We start from the raw sequence: 22,024 nt of genomic DNA, 5'->3' as shown, positions 1-22,024 counted from the left end.
TTTTTAATTTTATTGATTGCCTTATCCGTTATTTTTATTTTAAAAAAATCTAAAGAAGGACATACATGCAACAAAGAAAACAGATCACAGCAAATAAACATAAAAATAAATAGTAATCATTATTTTCCACTTTATGAAAAGTGACTTTTGGAATAAAAGAAACAGTGAGTTCTTTAAACCAAATGTGACAAAACTTTATTTCGAGTGCAATTTCAGACAGATTTCACATGGACAGAATCTCTCTAAAAATAAAATAAATTCAAGCCCCTCTTCCAGCCTAAAACCAACTGATTCAAACTCTAACCCAGAAAAACATTGCAGTAATCTACCAGCAGAATAAACGTGTTCAACACAAACCACCAGAGAATAAGGAACAAAAAAAAAAGGAACTAAATGTTTAGAGCTGAAGAGGGAAAGAATCGACTGACGGGCCTTCTTGATGCTTCTTTTAAATCAGCTGAGGGACATTTTCTGCTATTTCACTCCTCAGATTCAGATCTCACTGCTCATTTCTCACTGAAGTCACGTGGAAGCTGAATGTTCTGTACGAGTTTGAGAACTAAATTAAACGTTGTACAACAGTTTGTGTTTGTTGTTTATATCTGAAAAGTGAAAAATCTGGAGGTAAAGATCATCCAGCCGGTTTGACGAGCTGGTGCTGATGCAGTGCTTTACATCTTTCAGGAGATACAACATGATATTTTAAGGTCAAATCTGAAAGCTTTTCCTTCAAACGACTGGATTCTGGTAAAGAAACACAGTCGGCTTCATTCTAAATCAGACACAGATGCAACTATCAAACCAGTTCTCTCATTTGACGGGATTAGTGGACGCCTCAAGATGTAAAGCTGCTTTCGACCAAAAAGTTCCAGGAAGAACGGGGACGGCGGTGCCAAATGATCCGATACAAGAAGATTCACGATATTCTGTCTGTGCCTCCGACAGCGAGCCAGAATCAGATGAACAGAAACATACATTCAGTTTGGACACAACAGTAAAAATGTAGATCCAGTCACACGCAGTAACAAACAGAAAACAGTCTCATCTGGTTGGATTTCACTGAGCTGGCTGGGAACGTGAGATAAAAGAGGAATCAACACAAACTGCATCTGAAAGCTGAGTATTGCAACCTTCGATCAGTATTTCACCTCATTAATGAAACCAACTACAGCCTGAATTATACTTTATGCATCTGTAACACAACGGTTTGCTTTAACATTTTATATACGAAATGTGTGGACAAATGTGTGTCTGCAGAAACACAATACACCTGTTTTTAGACCAGATCCGACCCTTAAAGGGACAGCTTGGGTATTTTGAAGTGTGGTTGTTTGAGGTAAATTTAGACTTTTTAAACTGCCAGTTCTCAGTAATTTTTTTAACTTTATCCACACAAATGACACGTCTACATCTTCACCAAAGTCTTGAGGTGCCCAAACTGAAGAGATTTCAGGAATACAACGTATAGTTTTTTAAACTGTGGGTGTATTTTTAAGGTAGTATCTTCTCTGGTTGATATTCTAAGTACCTCATACAACCCCACGTCGAAACATCCAAACTATCCCTCTAAGTCCTGCAGGTGGACACAGTTTTTTCTTCCTTGTTCGATCGCAGCAGCATCTACTTCTTCAGGTGTTTAAATCAGTGAAAAAATAAATGAGTCGAGAGCCGAGCAGAGGTCAGAAATCAGTCCGAACGCTGACTATATTTATAATCTGCAGTCGGAGGCACAATTAAAAGCTCTGATATACTTTTAACTACAAGTTCATGTGAGAGCTAAATCCTGTGTTCCTTGTAGTATTTAGTATCACACGTCCTCAGAAATTAACAATACAAGATGCAGTTAACCATGAACGGGGGGGGGGGGGGGCAGTAAATACTTCTCTATCATCATCTCAACATCAACAGCACTGTAACGTCCTCAAGTGTCAATATTTTTAGTTCCCTGCGTTATGCAAGATGCAGAAAAATGCAAAACAAAATGAGTTTACAGATGAATAATTTCAGCATTTGCTTCAAACTGCCAGCTGATATTCAGACTCAACAGCATCTCTAGTGGCCAGTAACACGTCATGTACTCATCCCAGCGAGCGAGGAGACAGAAAAAGGGAAAAACAAACACATGACTATCGGCCTGGTAGACGCTGACAGTATATAAATATAGAGTTGTCACATTAACCCCTGATAGTCTACTGCGAACGTGAGGGGCTCGTTACGACCACAGCTGCTGAGGAAAACAATGAGAACATCTGGAATAATCTAAAGATGCTGTTTTCAAGCCGAATCGTGCAGCTGGATTTCTCTGCGTCCCGTCTCCTCAGCAGGTTTTCCTCCGACAGCAGCGTCGACCGTCACCGCCGCCACCGCCGCCGCTCAGCACTGCATCAATCAGTAGAGACCAAACACACTCACACACGCTCTCACATACACTCACACACACTCACACAAACAACCACACACACACGCAAACAGACTCAATTACACCAGTTTCTTGGCCTCGAAGAAGCTCTTGAGGTGTCTCATCTGCCAGATGCCGATGGCCACCAGGATGAGGGTCTGGACGATGGACCACCAGAGGACCCGCTGGTTGGTGCTCTCGCTGGTCTGACGGAAACGCTCCTCGCGGTACTGAGAGAGGACAGACAGACAGACGGAGGACATTTTACATGACTGCCAGCCAGGACGAGGTGATACATTTTATGTAACAGGATGAAAACAAAGAAACATTCACACATTTCATTTCTTTAACAAACTTATTGTTCGTCTTCTGAAAATAAATGCGGTGAAATCATAAACACAGCACAGCTGGAATCATGTTGCGTGTCCCTTTAACTTTGGGAGGCTGTCAACACGCTTATGGAAGATTTCGGGTTGAAAATCTTCTCTTATTTTTATAATGAAAATAGTTTACCACAGGATTGGGTCTGTCTTTGACACTTGAACGACTGTCTGCTCAGAATAAATTAAACCAAACGGATCCTGATGTACTGGACTCGTACTGACTCCTGTATACCGTCTCTGTTACACATCTAATGTTTAAATCAGGGGTCAGCAACCTTTACTATCAAAAGAGACATTTTAGGCAAAAACAAACAAACAAAAATGTGTCTGGAGCCGCAAAACATTTGATCATTGTGATGAAGGTAACACAGTTTATAGTCTAAGTATATAGTATATAAGTCTAATGCAGTGACGGCCAAAGAGACAATGTACCACGGAGTATTAGGACCACATTGAGGGAAAAAACATCTGAGATTTACAGAATAAAGTCAGAATATTACGAGAAAAAAAGAAAATAACACGTAAAATTACTACTTTATAATATTATGACTTTATTCTTGAAATATCAGATTTATTATTTTTCCTCAATGTGGCCCTAATACTCCGTTGTACCGTCGTACCATAGACCTATAACAATGATAAATTAAAATGAAAATGTAAACAAAGAACAGTTATTCATTTCCATTTTTAAAAATCCACAGGGAGCCTCTGGAGAGGAGCTGAAGAGACGCATGTGGTTCCGGAGCTGGTTGCAGACCCCTGGTTTAGGGATATTGTCCCAATTACATTGTATTTTTCAACACATTTTTCAACAAATGTATAACATAAAAACAAACTTATAAAATGAGTGAAAACATAAATGTGTGTGCACGTTTGACCTCAGCTGAACACTCTGTTTAAACTGACCCTCTGGTAGTTCTGCTCCTTCTGGATCTGGTCCACCTGCTCCACCAGCTGTCGGACTCTCAGCTGCAGCTCCGTCAGTTTGTCTTTGGCGGCGATCTCGGCGTAGTTGTTGGCGTGTTCTCCCACCTGGATGTCCAGGTGAACCCTCTGCAGCACACAAGTTCAGCAGTGAGCAGTGAGGTATTATTACTATCATCATTATCTAACAGTGAGACTCACACTGACAGACGCTGCTATCACAAACCTCCACATTAATATTAATATAGCAGAGTTTAAAGGCAGCGTGAATACAAAGTCAACAGAATCATTTAAACAAATCGCTTCAGGCAAACTGAGTTCAAGTTGGAAATGTTTCAGTGAGCAAATAATTTGATAATGTTCAACTGGAGGAAAATGACTGAACATACTGAAGTTACAAGTGTTCATATTGTCAGTCGAGGAACTTTGAGTTGTATCTGAAATCAGCTTTAAAGTCTAATTTAACCACAAAACGGTTTCAGAGATCGACTGGATGTGTGAAAGGGACTGAAGCAAGGCCCGTCTCCTCACCAGCATGCCTCCGGCGAACAGGGCGAACTTGGAGGAGTTAGAGTGCAGACAGATCTGATGCTCTCCAGGCGTGTGTGATGTGAAGGTGAACCTCCCCTCTGAGCCATACTGCCGGGACAGAATCACCTGCAGGAAACACACAAACCAGTTAAACACTGATGGAGCTGTGAGCTGATGATGATAATGATGATGATGATGATGGTGATGATGATGATGATGATGATGATGATGATTCATCTTTCTGTTCACCTTGTCATCAGGATCTTTGACTTCCACAAACATCCCCAGACCCTGAGTGGCCGGCATGTACTCTTCTCTCTGTTTATCGTACAGCTGAGTCCGGTAGTTACCTGCAGAGACAGAGAGAGACAGAGACAGAGACAGAGACAGAGACAGAGACAGAGACAGAGACAGAGACAGACAGAGAGAGAGAGAGAGAGAGACAGAGACAGAGACAGAGACAGAGACAAAGAGAGAGAGAGAGAGAAAGAGAGACAGAGAGAGAGAGAGACAGAGAGAGAGAGAGACAGAGAGAGAGAGAGAGAGAGAGAGAGAGAGAGAGACAGAGAGGGAGAGAGAGAGAGAGACAGAGAGAGAGACAGAGAGAGAGAGAGAGATACAGAGAGAGAGACAGAGAGAGACAGAGAGAGAGACAGAGAGAGACAGAGAGAGACAGAGAGAGACAGAGAGAGGTGTGTCATGGTTAGACTTTTTCATTCCCAGGTCAGTTATTAATCTCAGCCCTAAGTTCACTTGATAGAGCTTGTGTGTGTCTGCAGGTCGTAGGACGACATCAGAGTCAGCTCCATTCTCTGACAAAGTTCGTTATTGTCAATGAAATCGTAGTTCTCAGGCTCCTTCCAACAATGCTACTACAGTTGAAACCGCTTATAGTGATCAATCGCTGATAGTGATCAAAAAGCTTGGGAGAGAATCACTCCTATATTAGCTTATAGTCATCAAGTAGTCCGCTTACAGTGTTCATTTTGGGTCTTTTCATACATGACAGCATATGGAATACAAATAAAAATACGGTAATTCTGTTTTGTTTTACTTTACTCCCGTGATGCTGAACTTGCAGTAACCCGTCTGCTCTCCGGCTGGATGCACTTTGAAATCATGACGGGAAAAAGAAAGTCATTTTTCTCTGAATGAAAATCGTAGTCTCCTCAAAGCTTTTGAAAAACTGCCTTGTGTGAACCTCGTGTTGGAGACAGAAAACAAATGTGCAATAATTTGAAAAGCATTTGAAACAGCTGGACTGTATTTTGAAACGGTCAATAAAATTCAGTAAATAGCAAAGCTGTCTGTTTCATCACTTTACACTCATGTAATAAAATAAAAATGCCAATTAGATGGTAATCTGCATGAGAAATAAAGAAAAAAAATGGTTCTAATAATCATCCGTGTATAGTGATCAGGTTGACCCAGACAGACGTGATCACTAGAAGAGGTTTTCACTGTACTGCTAATTCTCTACCACACGAACGAAGGTCTACTACAACACTGTCTTCTTTTAAAAGCAGACTAAAAACATGTCTGATCATGTATGATCTTTGCCTATTTTATTTATTTTTTACTTTGAAACACATTAAGTCAATGCCTGTCGTATTAAATGTGCAGTACTAATAAACTTGACTACCACAAATATGTATAAAAACGAATATATCAGGTGGATAAAATCTAATTAGAATAATATAGTGCAGCAGTTAAAGTGTAGGAGTAAAATACAATGCTGTGGTAGACGGGTGTTCAGTCATGGTAAACAGGTTGTACAGTATTGTAGTATATGTGTAGACATATGAAGTCTGACCAATGTAAAATCTACAAAATATTTTGTCACACATACAAGAATTAACTTCCAAAGCTCACGTTCAGTTTATCAAGAAACATGTTATTGTTAAAATGCCATTAAGAGTGTGAATTATTTGCAATGAGAGTCGTTGCACCCGTTTCTGTTGTAGTTCTGCATGAACGTACTAAAGCATCGGGTAGGTTGTATATTGAAAATCATGGATGATTAGTATGGAGTCTGTCTGTGTTTCTGTTCCGTCTATTTACAGACTCCACCTCAGATGATTAGAAAAGTAGAAAACGAGATATTGCAGTGACTTCCTGTCGGTGTCTCTCTCTGGTTCAAACAGGTCTTGTGGTATTTGCTCAAACAGGTGAACCGTTAGAGGACAGTCAGGTACATTAACTGAAAATGATCATAAACGTACTGGCAGGCAATATTTATTTGACTTTGCTGATAATACTCACACACTTGTACTTCAGTAAGGTTTTGAATTGACTTCTATTTGCAGAGGAGTATTTTCACAGTGTGGTATTAGTACTAGTACTATTAGTATTAGTACTTTTACTGCAGTAAAGGAGCTGAATACTTCTTCCAACACTGGTTGTGTATTTATGAGCTTCTTAAATGGAAGTTAAATATAACATTACTACTGTTACGTGACTTTGTGTTTAATGTTGTGTTAGCTTTGCATGTTTCGTGTGCAGTTAACCAAAGATTCAGCTCCATGATTAAACTGCCTTTTATTAAACCAGATAATGATCTTATATACTGCACTAGAGCTTTTACTATTGTGTGTTATATTCTATTTTAGCTTCTATCCTAGCTTTTATTTTCAGCTTGTTTTTATTTTCTAGTCTTAATGTTTTTATAACTGTTTTAATGATGTCTTAATGTTCTTTTGCATTTTGTCACAATGTTCTTGAATGTTTATGTAAAGCACTTTGAATTGCACTGTTGCTGAAATGTGCTCTACAAATAAAGCTGCCTTGCCTTGATTTACAATCCTCTAATATACTCTACAGTACTTCAACATACTCTACAGTACTTTAACATACTTTACAGTACTCTAATATACTTTACAGTCCTCTGAAGTACTCTACAGTACTCTAATATACTTTACAGTCCTCTGAAGTACTCTACAGTACTCTAATATACTCTACAATACTCTAATGTACTCTACGGTATTTAATGTACTCTACAGTACTCTAACATACTTTACAGTCCTCTGAAGTACTCTAATATACTCTACAGTACTCTAATGTACTCTACAGTACTCTAACATACTTTACAGTCCTCTGAAGTACTCTAATATACTCTACAGTACTCTAATGTACTCTACAGTACTCTAACATACTTTCAGTCCTCTGAAGTACTGTAATATACTCTACAGTACTCTAATGTACTCTACAGTACTCTAACATACTTTCAGTCCTCTGAAGTACTGTAATATACTCTACAGTACTCTAATGTACTCTACAGTACTCTAACATACTTTCAGTCCTCTGAAGTACTGTAATATACTCTACAGTACTCTAATGTACTCTACAGTACTCTAACATACTTTCAGTCCTCTGAAGTACTGTAATATACTCTACAGTACTCTAATGTACTCTAAAGTGCTCTAATGTACTTTACAGTCCTCTGAAGTACTCTACAGTACTCTAATGTACTCTAAAGTGCTCTAATGTACTTTACTGTACTCTAACGTCCTTTACAATACTCTAATGTACTCTACGGTACTTTAATGTACTATACAGTACTTTAATGTACTATACAGTACTTTAATGTACTATACAGTGCTCTAATATATTCTACAGTACTCTAACATACTCTGCAGTACTCCAATGTACTTGAGTCAGTGCCATGAATGTGACTAATACAGCTGCTTTATAAGACATTTAAATATAGATATAGATATAAGGAGGTCAGTAGTAGCTCCTCTGAGGGTCTGAGTGTCTCTTCACTGAGCTGTGAATCAACACATCAGCACCAGAGATCCGGCTGTCACCAAACACAACTTCAGCTAGTTAGCCGGTTAGCATTAGCATCAGCACTAGCATTAGCATCAGCAGCAGCATTAGCATTAGCATTAGCATTAGCCGGTGACTTCCTGCTGGCTGTCTCTCTCTCACCTATAATCATCGTCTCGTCCGGGATCTCCTCTATGAAGCATTTCTTCTCGGTCTCTCCGATGTGGAAGTAGAGCGAGGAGCCGAGGCTGTAGAGAGCGTTCAGCAGCAGCAGAGAGAACAGACTGACAGACCTCATCCTCACACACACACTACCTGACGACATCTTCATCACCACAACCAGACCCGCACACTGAGCATGCGCGGAACCAGCACTGCCACGTCAACCATCGATCCACTCTGACCAATCAGCGAGCCGTAAGAGGATGCTGGGTGTTGGAGTTCTTAACGCTTTGGACCATAGAACTACATCAACATTTACATTACATGTACACTGTGGTGGGTATGGAGGACTAAAGCTTCCATTATAATAAATAAAAAAAAATAAAAATAAAAAAATGTATTGAATAAAAAAATAAAAAAATAAAAAAATAAATAAAATAAATAAAATAAATAAAATAAATAAAATAAATAAATAAAAGCCCCAATTATCAAATAAATGCGCAGGTTACTTTGAAAATAAATACATGTGCACATAAATAGAAAAATAAATAACATTTATTTATTTGACAAATTACTTATTTTTGTATTCATCTATTTTTATATTTAATTATTTCCCAATTTAATAATAATTAATGGATTTATTTATTGAGTAATTTATTTAAAAAAATAAAATAATAATAATAATAATAATAATAAATAAAAAATAATAATAAAAAATATTATTAATAATAATAACGTAGATGGAATGTAACTAAGTACATTCGAGGACTGTACCTGAGGTACTTGTACTTAACTCCATCGATCGAGTCTGGCCAATCAGTGCACCGTATGAGGATGCTGGCTGTTGTAATTCTTAACGCTCTGGGCCATAGAAGTACATTAACATTTACATTACATTTACACAGTGGTGGGTATGGAGGACTAAAGCTTCCATTAAAATAAATAAATAAATACATGAATAAATAAATAAATGAATGAATGAATGAATGAATAAATTAATAAATAAATCAATTCAATCAATTCATCTTTATTGACAGACTCGAAGTCCATTACAAAACATACAACACAAACAACAATACACACATTAAAATAGAAACTGCCACTTTTTATAAATATTTATAAATAAATAAATAAAAACCCCAATCATCAAATACATGCGCAGGTTACTTTGAAAATAAATACACATGCACATAAATAGCTCAATAAATAACATGTATTTATTTGACAAATTACTAATTTTCATATTCATTTATTTTCATATTTAATTATTTCCCAATTTAATAATAATGAATACATTTATTTATTGAGCTATTTATTAGCAGTAGTAGTAGTAGTAGTAGTAGTTGTAGTAGTAGTAGTAGTAGTAGTAGTAGTAGTAGTAGTAGTGATAGTAGTAGTAGTAGTAGTGGCAGTGGCAGTAGCAGTAGTAGCAGTAGTGGTGGTACCACATACAACCTGGTAGCAGTAGTAGTACTAGTGATAGTAGTAGTAGTAGTAGTAGTGGCAGTAGTAGTAGTGGTAGTAGTATATAATAGTAGTAGTAGTATCACAGACAGCCAGTAGTAGTAGTAGTAGTAACAGTAGTAGCAGTAGTAGCAGTAGTATTAGTAATAGTGGTAGTAGTGTATAGTAGTAGTAGTAGTGGTAGTAGCAGCAGTAGTAGTAGTAGTAGTAGTAGTAGTATTAGTAATAGTGGTAGTAGTATATAATAGTAGTAGTAGTATCACAGACAGCCAGTAGTAGTAGTAGTAGTAGTAGTAGTAGTAGCAGTAGTAGTAGTAGTAGTAGTAGTGGTAGTAGTATATAATAGTAGTAGTAGTATCACAGACAGCCAGTAGTAGTAGTAGTAGTAGTAGTAATAGTGGTAGTAGTATATAATAGTAGTAGTAGTATCACAGACAGCCAGTAGTAGTAGTAGTAGTAGTAGTAGTAGTAGTAATAGTGGTAGTAGTATATAGTAGTAGTAGTAGTAGTAGTAGTAGTAGTAGTAATAGTGGTAGTAGTATATAGTAGTAGTAGTAGTAGTAGTAGCAACAGTAGCAGCAGTAGTAGTAGTGGTAGTAGTATATAGTAGTAGTAGTAGTATCACAGACAGCCAGTAGTAGTAGTAGTAGTAGTAGTAGTAGTAGTAGTAGTAGTAGTAGTAGTAACAGTAGCAGTAGTAGTAGTAGTAGTAGTAGTAGTAGTAGTAGTAGTGGTAGTAGTATATAATAGTAGTAGTAGTATCACAGACAGCCAGCAGTAGTAGTAGTAGTAGTAGTAGTAGTAGTAGTAGTAGTAGTAGTAGTAACAGTAGCAGCAGTAGTAGTAGTGGTAGTAGTATATAGTAGTAGTAGTAGTAGTATTAGTAATAGTGGTAGTAGTATATAATAGTAGTAGTAGTATCACAGACAGCCAGTAGTAGTAGTAGCAGTAGTAGTAATAGTGGTAGTAGTATATAGTAGTAGTAGTAGTATCACAGACAGCCAGTAGTAGTAGTAGTAGTAGTAACAGTAGCAGCAGTAGTAGTAGTGGTAGTAGTATATAGTAGTAGTAGTAGTGGTAGTAGTATATAGTAGTAGTAGTAGTATCACAGACAGCCAGTAGTAGTAGTAGTAGTAGTAACAGTAGCAGCAGTAGTAGTAGTGGTAGTAGTATATAGTAGTAGTAGTAGTAGTATTAGTAATAGTGGTAGTAGTATATAATAGTAGTAGTAGTATCACAGACAGCCAGTAGGTGGCAGCACATTTAAACCTCTTCCGGTTAAACTATGAACCTGAAGAAGAGTCACTTCCGGCCCAAGCTGTTTCCATGGTAACCAGACATGGCGCCCGGTGAGTCTCTCTGTTTGATCCAAATAAACATTCAGCCTTCATCACTCAGATCAACATTAACACCAACACGGAGTATATCAACGCGTTCACCGCGGTGACAGTAAACCGTGTCAGTTAGCTGGTTCAGTTAGCTGGTTCTGTTAGCTGGTTCTGTTAGCTGGTTCTGTTAGCTCCAGCAGACCTCTATGATGAACAGACTGTAACATGTGATATAACGTGACACACAGACGGTGGTTAAACCAGAGATCCATGTTGTTGTCAGGTTCGTTAACTCTAAGCAGATATTAACGGCACAGCTACAAACATACAAATATCATGTTTTCATCACTGATAATACATGTTAGAGCATTTTAATGTGGTAGATCTGAGACACTCTGCAGACCTGGATAGGTTAGTAGTACTGGGTATAGATACAGTACTGCTGCAGCAGAGCATAGGTTGTTTAAATCCATTCATTATTATTACATTGAAAATAATTAAATATAAAAATAGATGAATAGAAAAATAAGTAATTTGTCAAATAAATAAATGTTATTTATTTTTCTATGTATGTGCATATGTATTCATTTTCAAGGTAACCTGCGCATTTATTTGATGATTATTTATTTATTCATTTATGCCTTTTTATTTATTTATTTTATTGTTATTATTTATTTATAATTTATTTATTAATTTATTTATTGATTTAAATAAAAGTAACTAGTAAAGAAATACAAAATATCAGTTATCAAATAAATGTGCAGGATGATATGAAAATAAATAAATATGCACAGAAATAAAAAAATTAATAGCATTTATTTGTCAAATTACTGAGTCCATTTTTGTATTCATTTAGTATAATATTTAAATATTAAATAATGTATTTAATAAATGTATTTAACCATGACTACTGCCTTCATGTTTCCAGTTTCTATATAAAGAAGACAAAATAAATTAAATAAAGCAGAAATCAATCAGTTTCACATTAATTATATCACAGGAAGGGTGATCTGAACAGGGTTGAGTGATAATGACAACATCCAAAACACTATTTTTTAAATAAACACCTAAATATTGTATGAATGTGCTTTACCAAGTTAATTTTGACAATCTTGTTGTACTTGTTTGATTTTGCAAATTAATAAAACTCACAGTCAAAAAGAAAATAATTGGTTATCTGGAAAATTTGGTAAAATTATGCCTTATATAATGATGCATTTTGATAACCAAAGAAAAAAAACTACCCTCAACCTGTTCTATTATTTGATGTATTATTTATTATATTTTCTGTTCTTCTCTGCAGGGAGCCAACCAATCGTATCCTTCACATGAAACCGATGCACACACACACGCACGCGCACGCGCACGCGCACGCGCACACACACACACACACACACACAAACACACACACACACACACACACCTACACACACACACACACACCTACACACCTGCTCTGTCTCTGTGACATATTCCTGTGTTGTCCTTGACTCCGTCTTCCTCAGCTTTCGTCCACTCCTCTGCAGGTCCTCTTCTACCTCAACAGCTGGTACTTTGCTGCCTTCTACCTGGCAGAGATCCTCATGTTCATCTATAAAGGTTTGTCCCACCTCCACACGTCTTTACATCAGTAGTAGTGAGAAAGGAAACAGAGATTTCTAAAGCACTGAACCACTGTGCTGAGGTCATTCTGCTGGAACAACCTTCATATTATCATTATATGTGTACAACTCTTTGAACAGGACCCTTCCCTCATATTTCCATGAACTGTATTCCTATAATCAACAATTCCACAACTCAAAATAATGCCATACTCAGACCTCCTGTGTGTCGAACATCTCAGTTAGAGTTTGGTTTAGTTTACCGAGGTTCAGTGATCTGGAACGCTCTGCCATCTCATACTTTAGAGTCGGCACCAGAACAACTGAAAAAAGGTTTGTTTTTATCTCCCCAATGTTTTCCTTATGGATTATCTCTTTACATTGATTACTAATAATGATTTGTTTATTGATGATATAATAATGAGAATCTTAATTTTTATTTCATCACTTTGTCTACTTGGATATATGGATATCTGCTAGTGTGTGGAATCTTTTTTTTATTCTTCTCTCTCTTTACTGACTGAAACATGACTGAAATCTTTTTGGCCAGAAACTGTTTAAAGTTCTTGTTTCTATCTGTTAAATCAGTAAAAGTGACATATACTGTATGTGTGAACATTGACTTCTGTAACAAAACGAGGTTTCCAGCATTAGGAACAGTTTCAGTTTTTATTCATTAAAGTGAATCAACATATTATAAAAACAAAGTGCATATCACGTACTGAGAACACATTCATACAATGTTTAGACACAGTAAAGTGTATATTCTGTAGTATATCAGACAAAATACAAACACAACTTCATTTAAAAAAAGAATCATCTACAGCTGTGACAGATCAAGATGTCGTCACAGCGTCCAAATAATTTAACAGTTTATTCCTTCCAAATCAAATGTTTCTGCTTTGGTGGTAAGAAAGACTAACTAAAGAGAGGAGGTCGATCACTTCCAAACAGACTTCCTACGTCTTTAATTCATGTTATACGCTGATAGATAAACTCTCTTTTTCTTGCCGTGCAGGGATTTTACTGCCCTACCCGACAGATAACCTGGTCCTTGATGTGGTGCTGCTGGTGCTGTTCCTCGGTCTGGAGACGCTCAGGATCTTTTACGGTGAAACACCAAACACAAATATTCAGATTCTACCTGGACTAAATGAAGATGCACATTATTAACACACATCTTCATGATTGATTTGAAGCCAGAGGCCACTTCCTGTTTGGTTCTTTGCTGCCACCATGTGCACAACAGCTGCAGGTGATAATTAAATAAGCAGCAGTGTCTGAACTCACTCAGACTATTTTATTATATTTTAATTATTTAGGTTAAACTTCTGTTGAACAAACTGCATTAGTGCTTAAATCGGGACTCCCTAAAAACTTGGTATTCACCCGGGGGCGGAGCATTTTGTTCCTGATGCATCGGGTCGCCTCATCACTTTTTAGATAAGCAAGCTAAACCGTAACTTAATTAACTTAATCTTTGACTTAACGCTGGATTAAACCTAAAGGACACCTCAAGCCTACTGTAACTTCAAACAATACACTTAGATTTTTGCTCCTGGTACTGCTGCACGGCTGTAACCGCTGCTAGACCTCCCTGCAGAATTTCAAATGACTGCTAATAAATTCTCAAACTGACCATCATAACTGGAAAATATGCACAACTAAATAGTGCCAAAATATATATATATATATATATATATATATATTGACTAGGGCTGTTAATGAATTAAAATATTTATTCGCTCGCTGTTTATCTGTTCAAAATGGATCTTAAAGGGAGATTAGTCAGGTATTTAATCCTCTTATCAACATGGGAGTGGACAAATATGCTGCTTTACGCAAATGTATGTATATATTTATGATTATAAATCAATTAACACAAAACAATGACAGATATTGATCCAGAAACCCTCACAGGTTCTGCATTTAGCATAAAACAATATGCTCCAATCATAACATGGCAAACTGCAGCCCAACAGGCAACAACAGCTGTCAGTGTATCAGTGTGCTGACTTGACTATGACTTGCCCCAAACTGCATGTGATTATCATAAAGTGGGCATGTCTGTAAAGGGGAGACTCGTGGGTACCCATAGAACCCATTTACATTCACTGATCTGGAGGTCAGAGGTCAAGGGACCCCTTTGAAAATGGACATGACAGTTTTTCTTCACCAAAATGTACCGTAAGTTTGCAGCGTTATTTAACCTCCTTCAAGACCAGCTAATATAACATGGTTGGTACCGATGGATTCATCAGGTTTTATAGTTTACTATGATACCAGGATCTTCACCCTAGCTTTAAAACTGCGCCCGCTACAACCTATAAATCGCTATTATTGCATTAACTTTGACAGCCCTGGTTATCATATAAAGTAGCCTAATCTAAGTGCAGAGCGAGACTGTCACGGAGCTTGCGGAAACGTGCACTCCTACGTCCTGCAAAGCCATGCCCCTTCCGGGAAAATACCAAGTTTTTAGGGAGTGTAGAGAGAGTTGGGCTGATACTCACCTGCACCGAGTACTAGTACTTTTATTCAGTGCTGTGGCACTCATGATGTTCAGTAGAAGTCGTTGTGCAAAACAGGCCAGGGGCAAAAATGTGCAGCTGTTTGTATAAATCGGAAAACCACATATTGAGTTTCAGGTGTTTAAAAATGTAGACTTGTTTTGGACGGACGGCCAAAATGGAAGAAAATGTTGTCAAATTTAGTCAGTCAGTGTGGACGTCTTCGTGATGTTGACTTCCGTGATGTTGACCTCCATGTCCCGTGTCCTTGTTCAGGTTGGAAGGGTAACCTGTGCGAGCGCTCTCTGGCGTCCTGCGCGTCGCTCTTCATCCTGTTCCCCTGTACGGCGCTGGCCGTTTACTTCCTGCTGCTGCAGACCTTCGTCCTGCGGCTGGAGTTCATCCTCTGCGCCGTCCTGCTCTGCTTCTACGGCCTCGAGTTCCTGCTCGGACTCCTCTCCGTATCGGCTTTCTCCAGGTGACCAAATCCTGCAGGGTCTTGGTCCTGGACCTGGTCCTGGTCCTGGTCCTGGTCATGTGATGTGATGTGATGTGGGGGTTCTCAGTACAATAAAAATATCTTTGATTATGCTTCAATGTCTAGAAATATTCAAGTTCATGCTTTGTCCCTTTTGATTTGTCCCTTGTAGGTCCAAAGTGTACTGAAGAAGACTTCACCTGAAACACAGAGCAGCACTTTGTTCAGATGCCACCTTGTAAATAAAACAGTCTATTTTCCTATTCAAATGTAAATCTGTTGGTTTTATAACTGTTTGTAAGAATGTACCGACCCTGAGATCAGGACATATTTTTTTTTACAAATTCTGATGATGAATGACGTTATGTAAATAAAACCCAAGTTGAAATAAAACTGATTTTTTCTTTGATGGATCAGCATCAGAAATGTTTATAAATTCACACCATGCAGCAGAGAGGAATTAAGGTGCACAGAGTTGAAGTTATAATAACTTATAATAATATCAAGGAACAGGACAGTCTGTATAAATACTAAACTGTCCTACTGAGGCTGTACGACAACTTCAATACAGACGAGAATGATAATAAAATACTGGATGAACAAGTGAGTAATCAAAGTAAAGAAGAGGACGTGTTACCAGGACTTGGTGTGCCAGATGATGAAGAGCACCACGTAGAGCGAGCGGACGACGGGCCACCAGAAGATCCACATGTTGGTGTTGTGGTCGACCTCACGGAAATCTATCTCCCTCAACTGTCAATCAATCAGAGCAGAGGGATTACTTTTTATTATTATTATTATTACTATTTTCCTCAGTATTCTAGATGCATCTTTTCTCATTCAAGGAAAGATAAAAGGTCCAAATATTTATCCCATACAGCCACGATGTTTAGTCTTATAGTAGCCTCACACAGTCCAGAACAACCCCACCTGCTGTCTGATGTCTCTTCTGTTCTGTGTATAAGAAACAACATCAGAACATTTTTCTTTACTGCTGTTTAGAGCTGCAACGATTCATCGATTAGTTATCTACTATTAAATTAATCGCCAACTATTTTGATAATCGATTAATCGGTTTGAGTAATTTTTTAAGAAATAAAACTCACTTAAATGTCAATATTTTCTGGTTTCTTTCCTCCTCTCTGTCAGTAAACACTGATCGACGTTTTATAGACCAAACAGCTAATCGATTAATGTAGAAAATAATCGACTGATTAAACTATAATGACTAAACTATTTAAACACATTATAGTAGAGTCGAACTTCTGTGATTTAAAAAATAAATACACTGAGTGACAACGTAAAATTCCTCCATCCTCTGAGAGGAGCTAAGAAGCTAGGAAGAGATGCTAGTGAAGGAATCAAGGAGCCACTTTAGCTAAATGGAAAGCGTCACCAAAACCAACCATGTTTAAGCTCACTAGCTCCTATATTAAATTGACTACTGATGTTTTCACATTAACTTTATACTTCTCAGGTTCACAACACAAAGAAAATCTACTTGCTAAGACTTTCTTGAGTCAGTCGATCCGTCACAGACAACATCTGTTTGAGGTCTTCCATTGCAGATGTTTTTTAGGACTCAAAGAGACGACGTTAACTGAGAGACGTTTTTGAAAGCTCCAGAATAAATGGAGTTAATGGACACACACACACTCAGACTGACCCTGTGGTAGTTCTGTCCTTGCAGGATCTGTTCGACCTGCTCCATCAGCTGTCGGACTCTCAGCTGCAGCTCCGTCAGTTTTTCTTTAGCAGCGATCTCATTGTAGTTGTTTGTGCGTTCGCCCACTCTGATGTCCAGGTGAACAGCCTGCAGGACGCAACAGGAAGTTCATTAGGAGGGACAAGGTTTGCAACGGGACATGTAATAAATAACTGCATTAAAAGACCGTGTGTCTTCTCACCAGCTTGCCTCCAGCAGGCAGGGGACGCTGTGGGGAGTTGGACTGCAGGCAGATTTGGTGTTCTCCTGGACTCCGTGATGTGAATTTGAAGAATCCCTCTGAGCCGTTAGACCGAGACAGAATTACCTGGAGGGAACCAAATCGGAAAGAAAATCACTTAAATTTGACCGGCTCTGTGCAAACTGCTCGGCTCAACCAGAACTTGTTATCAAGGACCAACCTTGTAATCAGGATCTATGGCTCTAACATCTATCCTGATGTCCTGAGGGGCCGGCAGGTACTCGTCTTTCTGTTCATCATACAGCTGAGTCCAGTAGTGACCTGCAGAGAGACAGAGACAACAAACACATCACTTAATATGTCAAAATATTACTGGACATATCGGGTCATTATTTACTGAAGTTCTATACATTTTAGTGATTTAATAAATGTTTTGACTTTGCTAACACTTGGCTATTTTAGATATTATGGTTATTTAAGTTTTCACGTCAAGCTGAAACAATTAGTTGATAAAACAGAAAATGATTCACCAACAACTTTGATAATGAATTTCATAATGACAAATGTATTCCTGTTCCAGCTTCTGTTTGAGAACATTGTAAACTGAATCCTGACATTCAAATATAGTTGAGTAATAAAATAAAGAATCAAATCATCAACAGATGTATCTACTAATCGATAAGGCCGTCCTCAACCAAAGAAATTCTTAGTCGACTAACACTCGTATGATTTTGCTGACTAATTGATAAGTTGATTTAATCAAACTCCACAAAGAATCACACTAAAGCACCACTTTAAATCTGGTGTTTATCAGAGATGTGCTCACAAGTTGGGAATAAGTCATTCAGCATGAACAAAGCATAAAAGATGACTAATTGACTAAAGAAATCTTAGTGAGCTCAGATCAAAACCACCGATTAGTCGGCTGCTATATATTTAATTTTTCTTCTTTTGGGACCAAAACTATTTAAAATATAAATAATACATTTGGTGTCTGAATTATACTGTTTTTATTTCTGTTATTATGAGAAAGAGAAAACATCAATATACCAGCTAATTAATTTCGATTTGTTTTCCTGACATGTTAAATCTATTTTTTTTTCACATATTTTACTAATACTTTTAGGACCTTTTTCACATATTTGTTTTAATATATTTTACTAATAATTTTAGGACACTTTCTGTCAGTTTTCATGCAGGAATTTTGCTTCACCTTCCAAAAAATTAAAAACTAGAGCTTTAAATGTGCCATGAAAACCATGAAAACATCCTGACTCCCTAGAAAGCGGTATAGACACTGAATGGATTATACTTGTGAAATGCATTATGTATAATATGAATATGAATATCCAGCAATGTGCAGTCAGACCACACAGACTATTCAGTCTTTGTTCATTTAATTGATCTTTTTTAAGTGTAGGCTTTTTTGTCCCTGAAAAGGACCAAACTAATACTTTTAGCACATTTTTCTGACATGTTTCACATATGTTTAGATATATGTTACTAATAATTTTAGGAAATACTTCTGAAATCTTTCAAATATATTTTTCACATATCTTACTTATACTTTAAATATATTTTACTAATAGTTTTCAGACATTTTTCACATAATTTACTAACACTTTTAGGACACTGTGTCCCCTGCAAAGGACCAAACTATGATTTACTTAAATATAAAAAAATAAATAAATATCAGAATCAAACAGAACATGAAGAAGAGACTAATGTAACACATGATAACAGTTAGTGTTAAAGGTTTATATACATTATGGTTTTCATAATGTTTAGTAGAGTAAGTTAATGTGTCATTAAGTCATTTAGAGACTGTGAGTAACTTTAATACTGCTGTTAGTGGACTTCCTGGTTATCACTTCCTGATCAGCTGTTCTGTCACCACGAGCTCTAAACGGTATAAACTATTACTAACGTTGTTCTAAACGTTATAAACTGACCTGTGAGCACCGTGTCGTCCGGGATCTCCTCTATGAAGCATGTCCTCTCGGTGTCTCGGAGGTGAAAGTGTAAAGAAGAGCTGAAACTGTAGAAAACGTTCAGAAGTAAAACTGTCAACAAGCTGACTGACGCCATCTTCATGCTGCTACTGCGCCTGCGCGGAGTCAGAGAGGCTGCTGGGTAATGTAGTTCTTACAGCTGTGATTCACTGTTAGTGTAGGTTTACATCTGTTACTGCACTTTATAATGAAAACAAAAGAACTGAGATTATTAAAGGGACTGTTTGTAAGAATCAGAAATGTGTTAACAGCTTCACCTGTGTCCGTTAAGTCAACGAAAGTCAGCGTCCTGTTGCTGGCGCTTGTGCTCGCTCTACATAGACATGAAGGAGCATCTCTCAACACAGTGAGGAGACACACGTCAGCTAAAAGCACAATATCACTCTATATTTCAGCTGCTTGGCAGTAATGTTAGCTGACCAGACCAAGGTCTCTCCATGAATCAATGCTGATCCTAGTGTTGGCTTTTCCCGCCTCAGCCTCCCGACCGCGGCCGGAGGGAACGGGGGAGACGCCGGAGTTTTGGTGGGAGACGATAACGTTTCTCTCTGCGGAGCCCCGTCACTTCACAAGACACGGGAAACCTCTGTTGGTCTGGAGGAGCTGCAGCAGTTATTTCTGCACAAACGTCCACTGAACATTCACTAGATATTCTCAGAGCTAAACTAACTCTTCTGCAGTGTGGAGTGAGCAGCATGCACGTGAGAGGTGGAGAGAGAGAGAGAGAAGGAGCGCGGTGTGTGAGTGAAGGCAGGCAGAGGAGCAGAGGAGCAGAGGAGCAGAGGAGCAGAGACTCCGGTCCTGGAGACCAAAGCTACGGTCTCCCCCGCGTCCTCCGACCGCGGCCAACACTGTTTAACAGCTTCACTAGATACAACCAAGAGGTTTTGGTGCTTCACTGGAGTTTGTGTTGGAGTCTGAGTCTGAACAGCGGAGACACACGCGAACGCGCATATACGGACGCGCATGGGACACCGCCCCGGGTGATTTATACGTGTAAGAAGTTACAAACAGTCCCTTTAATAGATTAATATTAGTTATTATTTGTAACTGTGTTTATTGATTTTCAGTTATGAAAAAAATACATGAATGAACAACACGGACGCTACAAAGAAGATGTGTTGTATTTTATTGTTCAGAGCGTTCAAACAACACATTGACTGCTGTTTCTAGTATTTGTGTGAAAATGAAGAGCAAAGGAAACTAATATCATTGTTAATGCTAATAAATAACTTTCCTAACTAATCTAGGTCACTCTAACAGGACAGCAACTAACGGTTACAACCTAATACCATATTACAAATTACATGTGAGCAAGGGCTGTCAATTAGAATATTTAATCACGATTAATTGCAAATTAATCACACATTTTTTATCTTTTTAAAATGTACTTAAAGGGAGATTTGCGAAGTATTTAATCCTCTTATCAACATGGGAGTGGACAAATATGCTAATTCATGCAAATGTATTTTTATATTTATTATTGGAAATCAATTAACAACACAAAACAATGACTTCACTATGACTTGCCCCAAACTGCGTGTGATTATCATAAAGTGGGCATGTCTGTAAAGGGGAGACTCGTGGGTACCCATAGAACCCATTTACATTCACACATCTGGAGGTCAGAGGTCAAGGGACCCCTTTGAAAATGGCAGTTTTTCCTCTCCAACATTTAGTGCTTGGAACGTTATTTAACCTCCTTCACAACAAGCTAGCATGACATGGTTGGTTCCAACAGATTCATCAGGTTTTATAGTTTACTAACTTAAATAAAGAATATATTTTATGTTGTGAGAAGTGCACGGGAACTTCCCCACGAAGACAAACTCGCCCACATTTTGTTTTTGCACATGTTCAGTATACATAAAGTTGCAGAGCTTTATCAACTTTTGAGGGGAAACTTTCCTTCCTTAAGCCGTCTCTAATCTCAGATGACTAATTTAACAGTAAGCGAACAGGCAGAATGTGACTGGCGGCGTTGAAAAGAGGATAAAGAAAAGTTGAATTCTGCCTCGGCCATCAGCGCCGCTCCTCCTGACCTGCACATGTTTGCGCTCGCAGGGCATTTGTTCTGCTTGTCAAAGTCGCCATCCAATTGGGTGAAGCTCGTATTAAAGAGATCAGCGTATTTGCATGTCTCCACAATGGCTGCCTCGCTCGTTTCTCTTTGTGAATATAAAGTAGACAGAAGTTAAAGCTGAGAGGTTTCATTACCGAGTCTATCGCAGCCGTGCAGTTCCTGCCACACAAATTAAATTGTGCCACTTTGTTGAACACCGACCTCCGTTCATAACGGCGGCTTCATCTCCACACTGTGTCCACAAAGCTCTCACACAAGTCACAGTAGACACCATGACATTTACATTTTTACATATTTTCTTTAGACTCGGATCTTAAAGGAACCTCAGACGACACTTTACTTTATAGGTCACATTTTAGGAGGAAAAGGAGCTGCAGGAATAAACCATAGATGACGAAATATCAATTAAAAATCATACTTTAAAGTTAAATAGATTGGCTCTTTAATAAGTTGGTGTGTCTTCCTTTAAGCGATT

The 22,024-nt window shown here is 38.0% G+C and overlaps 3 protein-coding genes across 3 annotated transcripts; 1 reads left to right on the top strand and 2 right to left on the bottom strand.

The window, feature by feature from the left end:
* Positions 1–169: 169 nt before the first annotated feature.
* On the bottom strand, positions 170–8,373 carry LOC119494894 (transmembrane emp24 domain-containing protein 9-like). Its single transcript, XM_037781117.1, has 5 exons — positions 8,167–8,373; positions 4,486–4,586; positions 4,237–4,362; positions 3,688–3,834; positions 170–2,628 (listed from the first exon to the last, which is right to left on the bottom strand). Exons 1-5 carry the CDS (start codon positions 8,333–8,335, stop codon positions 2,479–2,481), a joined length of 693 nt encoding a protein of 230 aa, XP_037637045.1. The 5' UTR covers positions 8,336–8,373; the 3' UTR covers positions 170–2,478.
* A 2,554-nt stretch (positions 8,374–10,927) lies between these two features.
* On the top strand, positions 10,928–15,951 carry si:rp71-1d10.5 (transmembrane protein 216). The gene is made up of 6 exons (XM_037781119.1): positions 10,928–10,979; positions 12,262–12,275; positions 12,464–12,557; positions 13,578–13,670; positions 15,346–15,547; positions 15,720–15,951. Exons 1-6 carry the CDS (start codon positions 10,970–10,972, stop codon positions 15,733–15,735), a joined length of 429 nt encoding a protein of 142 aa, XP_037637047.1. The 5' UTR covers positions 10,928–10,969; the 3' UTR covers positions 15,736–15,951.
* LOC119494895 (transmembrane emp24 domain-containing protein 9-like) lies at positions 15,546–19,581 on the bottom strand. Its single transcript, XM_037781118.1, has 6 exons — positions 19,407–19,581; positions 17,675–17,775; positions 17,455–17,580; positions 17,214–17,360; positions 16,185–16,300; positions 15,546–15,747 (listed from the first exon to the last, which is right to left on the bottom strand). The coding sequence occupies exons 1-6, from the start codon at positions 19,546–19,548 to the stop codon at positions 15,744–15,746; spliced, it is 636 nt and encodes a 211-aa protein (XP_037637046.1). The 5' UTR covers positions 19,549–19,581; the 3' UTR covers positions 15,546–15,743.
* Between the last annotated feature and the right edge of the window lie 2,443 nt (positions 19,582–22,024).

Source organism: Sebastes umbrosus, chromosome 9, assembly GCF_015220745.1.
Source record: "Sebastes umbrosus isolate fSebUmb1 chromosome 9, fSebUmb1.pri, whole genome shotgun sequence".
Classification (NCBI taxonomy): domain Eukaryota; kingdom Metazoa; phylum Chordata; class Actinopteri; order Perciformes; family Sebastidae; genus Sebastes; species Sebastes umbrosus.
This window is presented reverse-complemented; position numbering and strand designations above follow the sequence as displayed.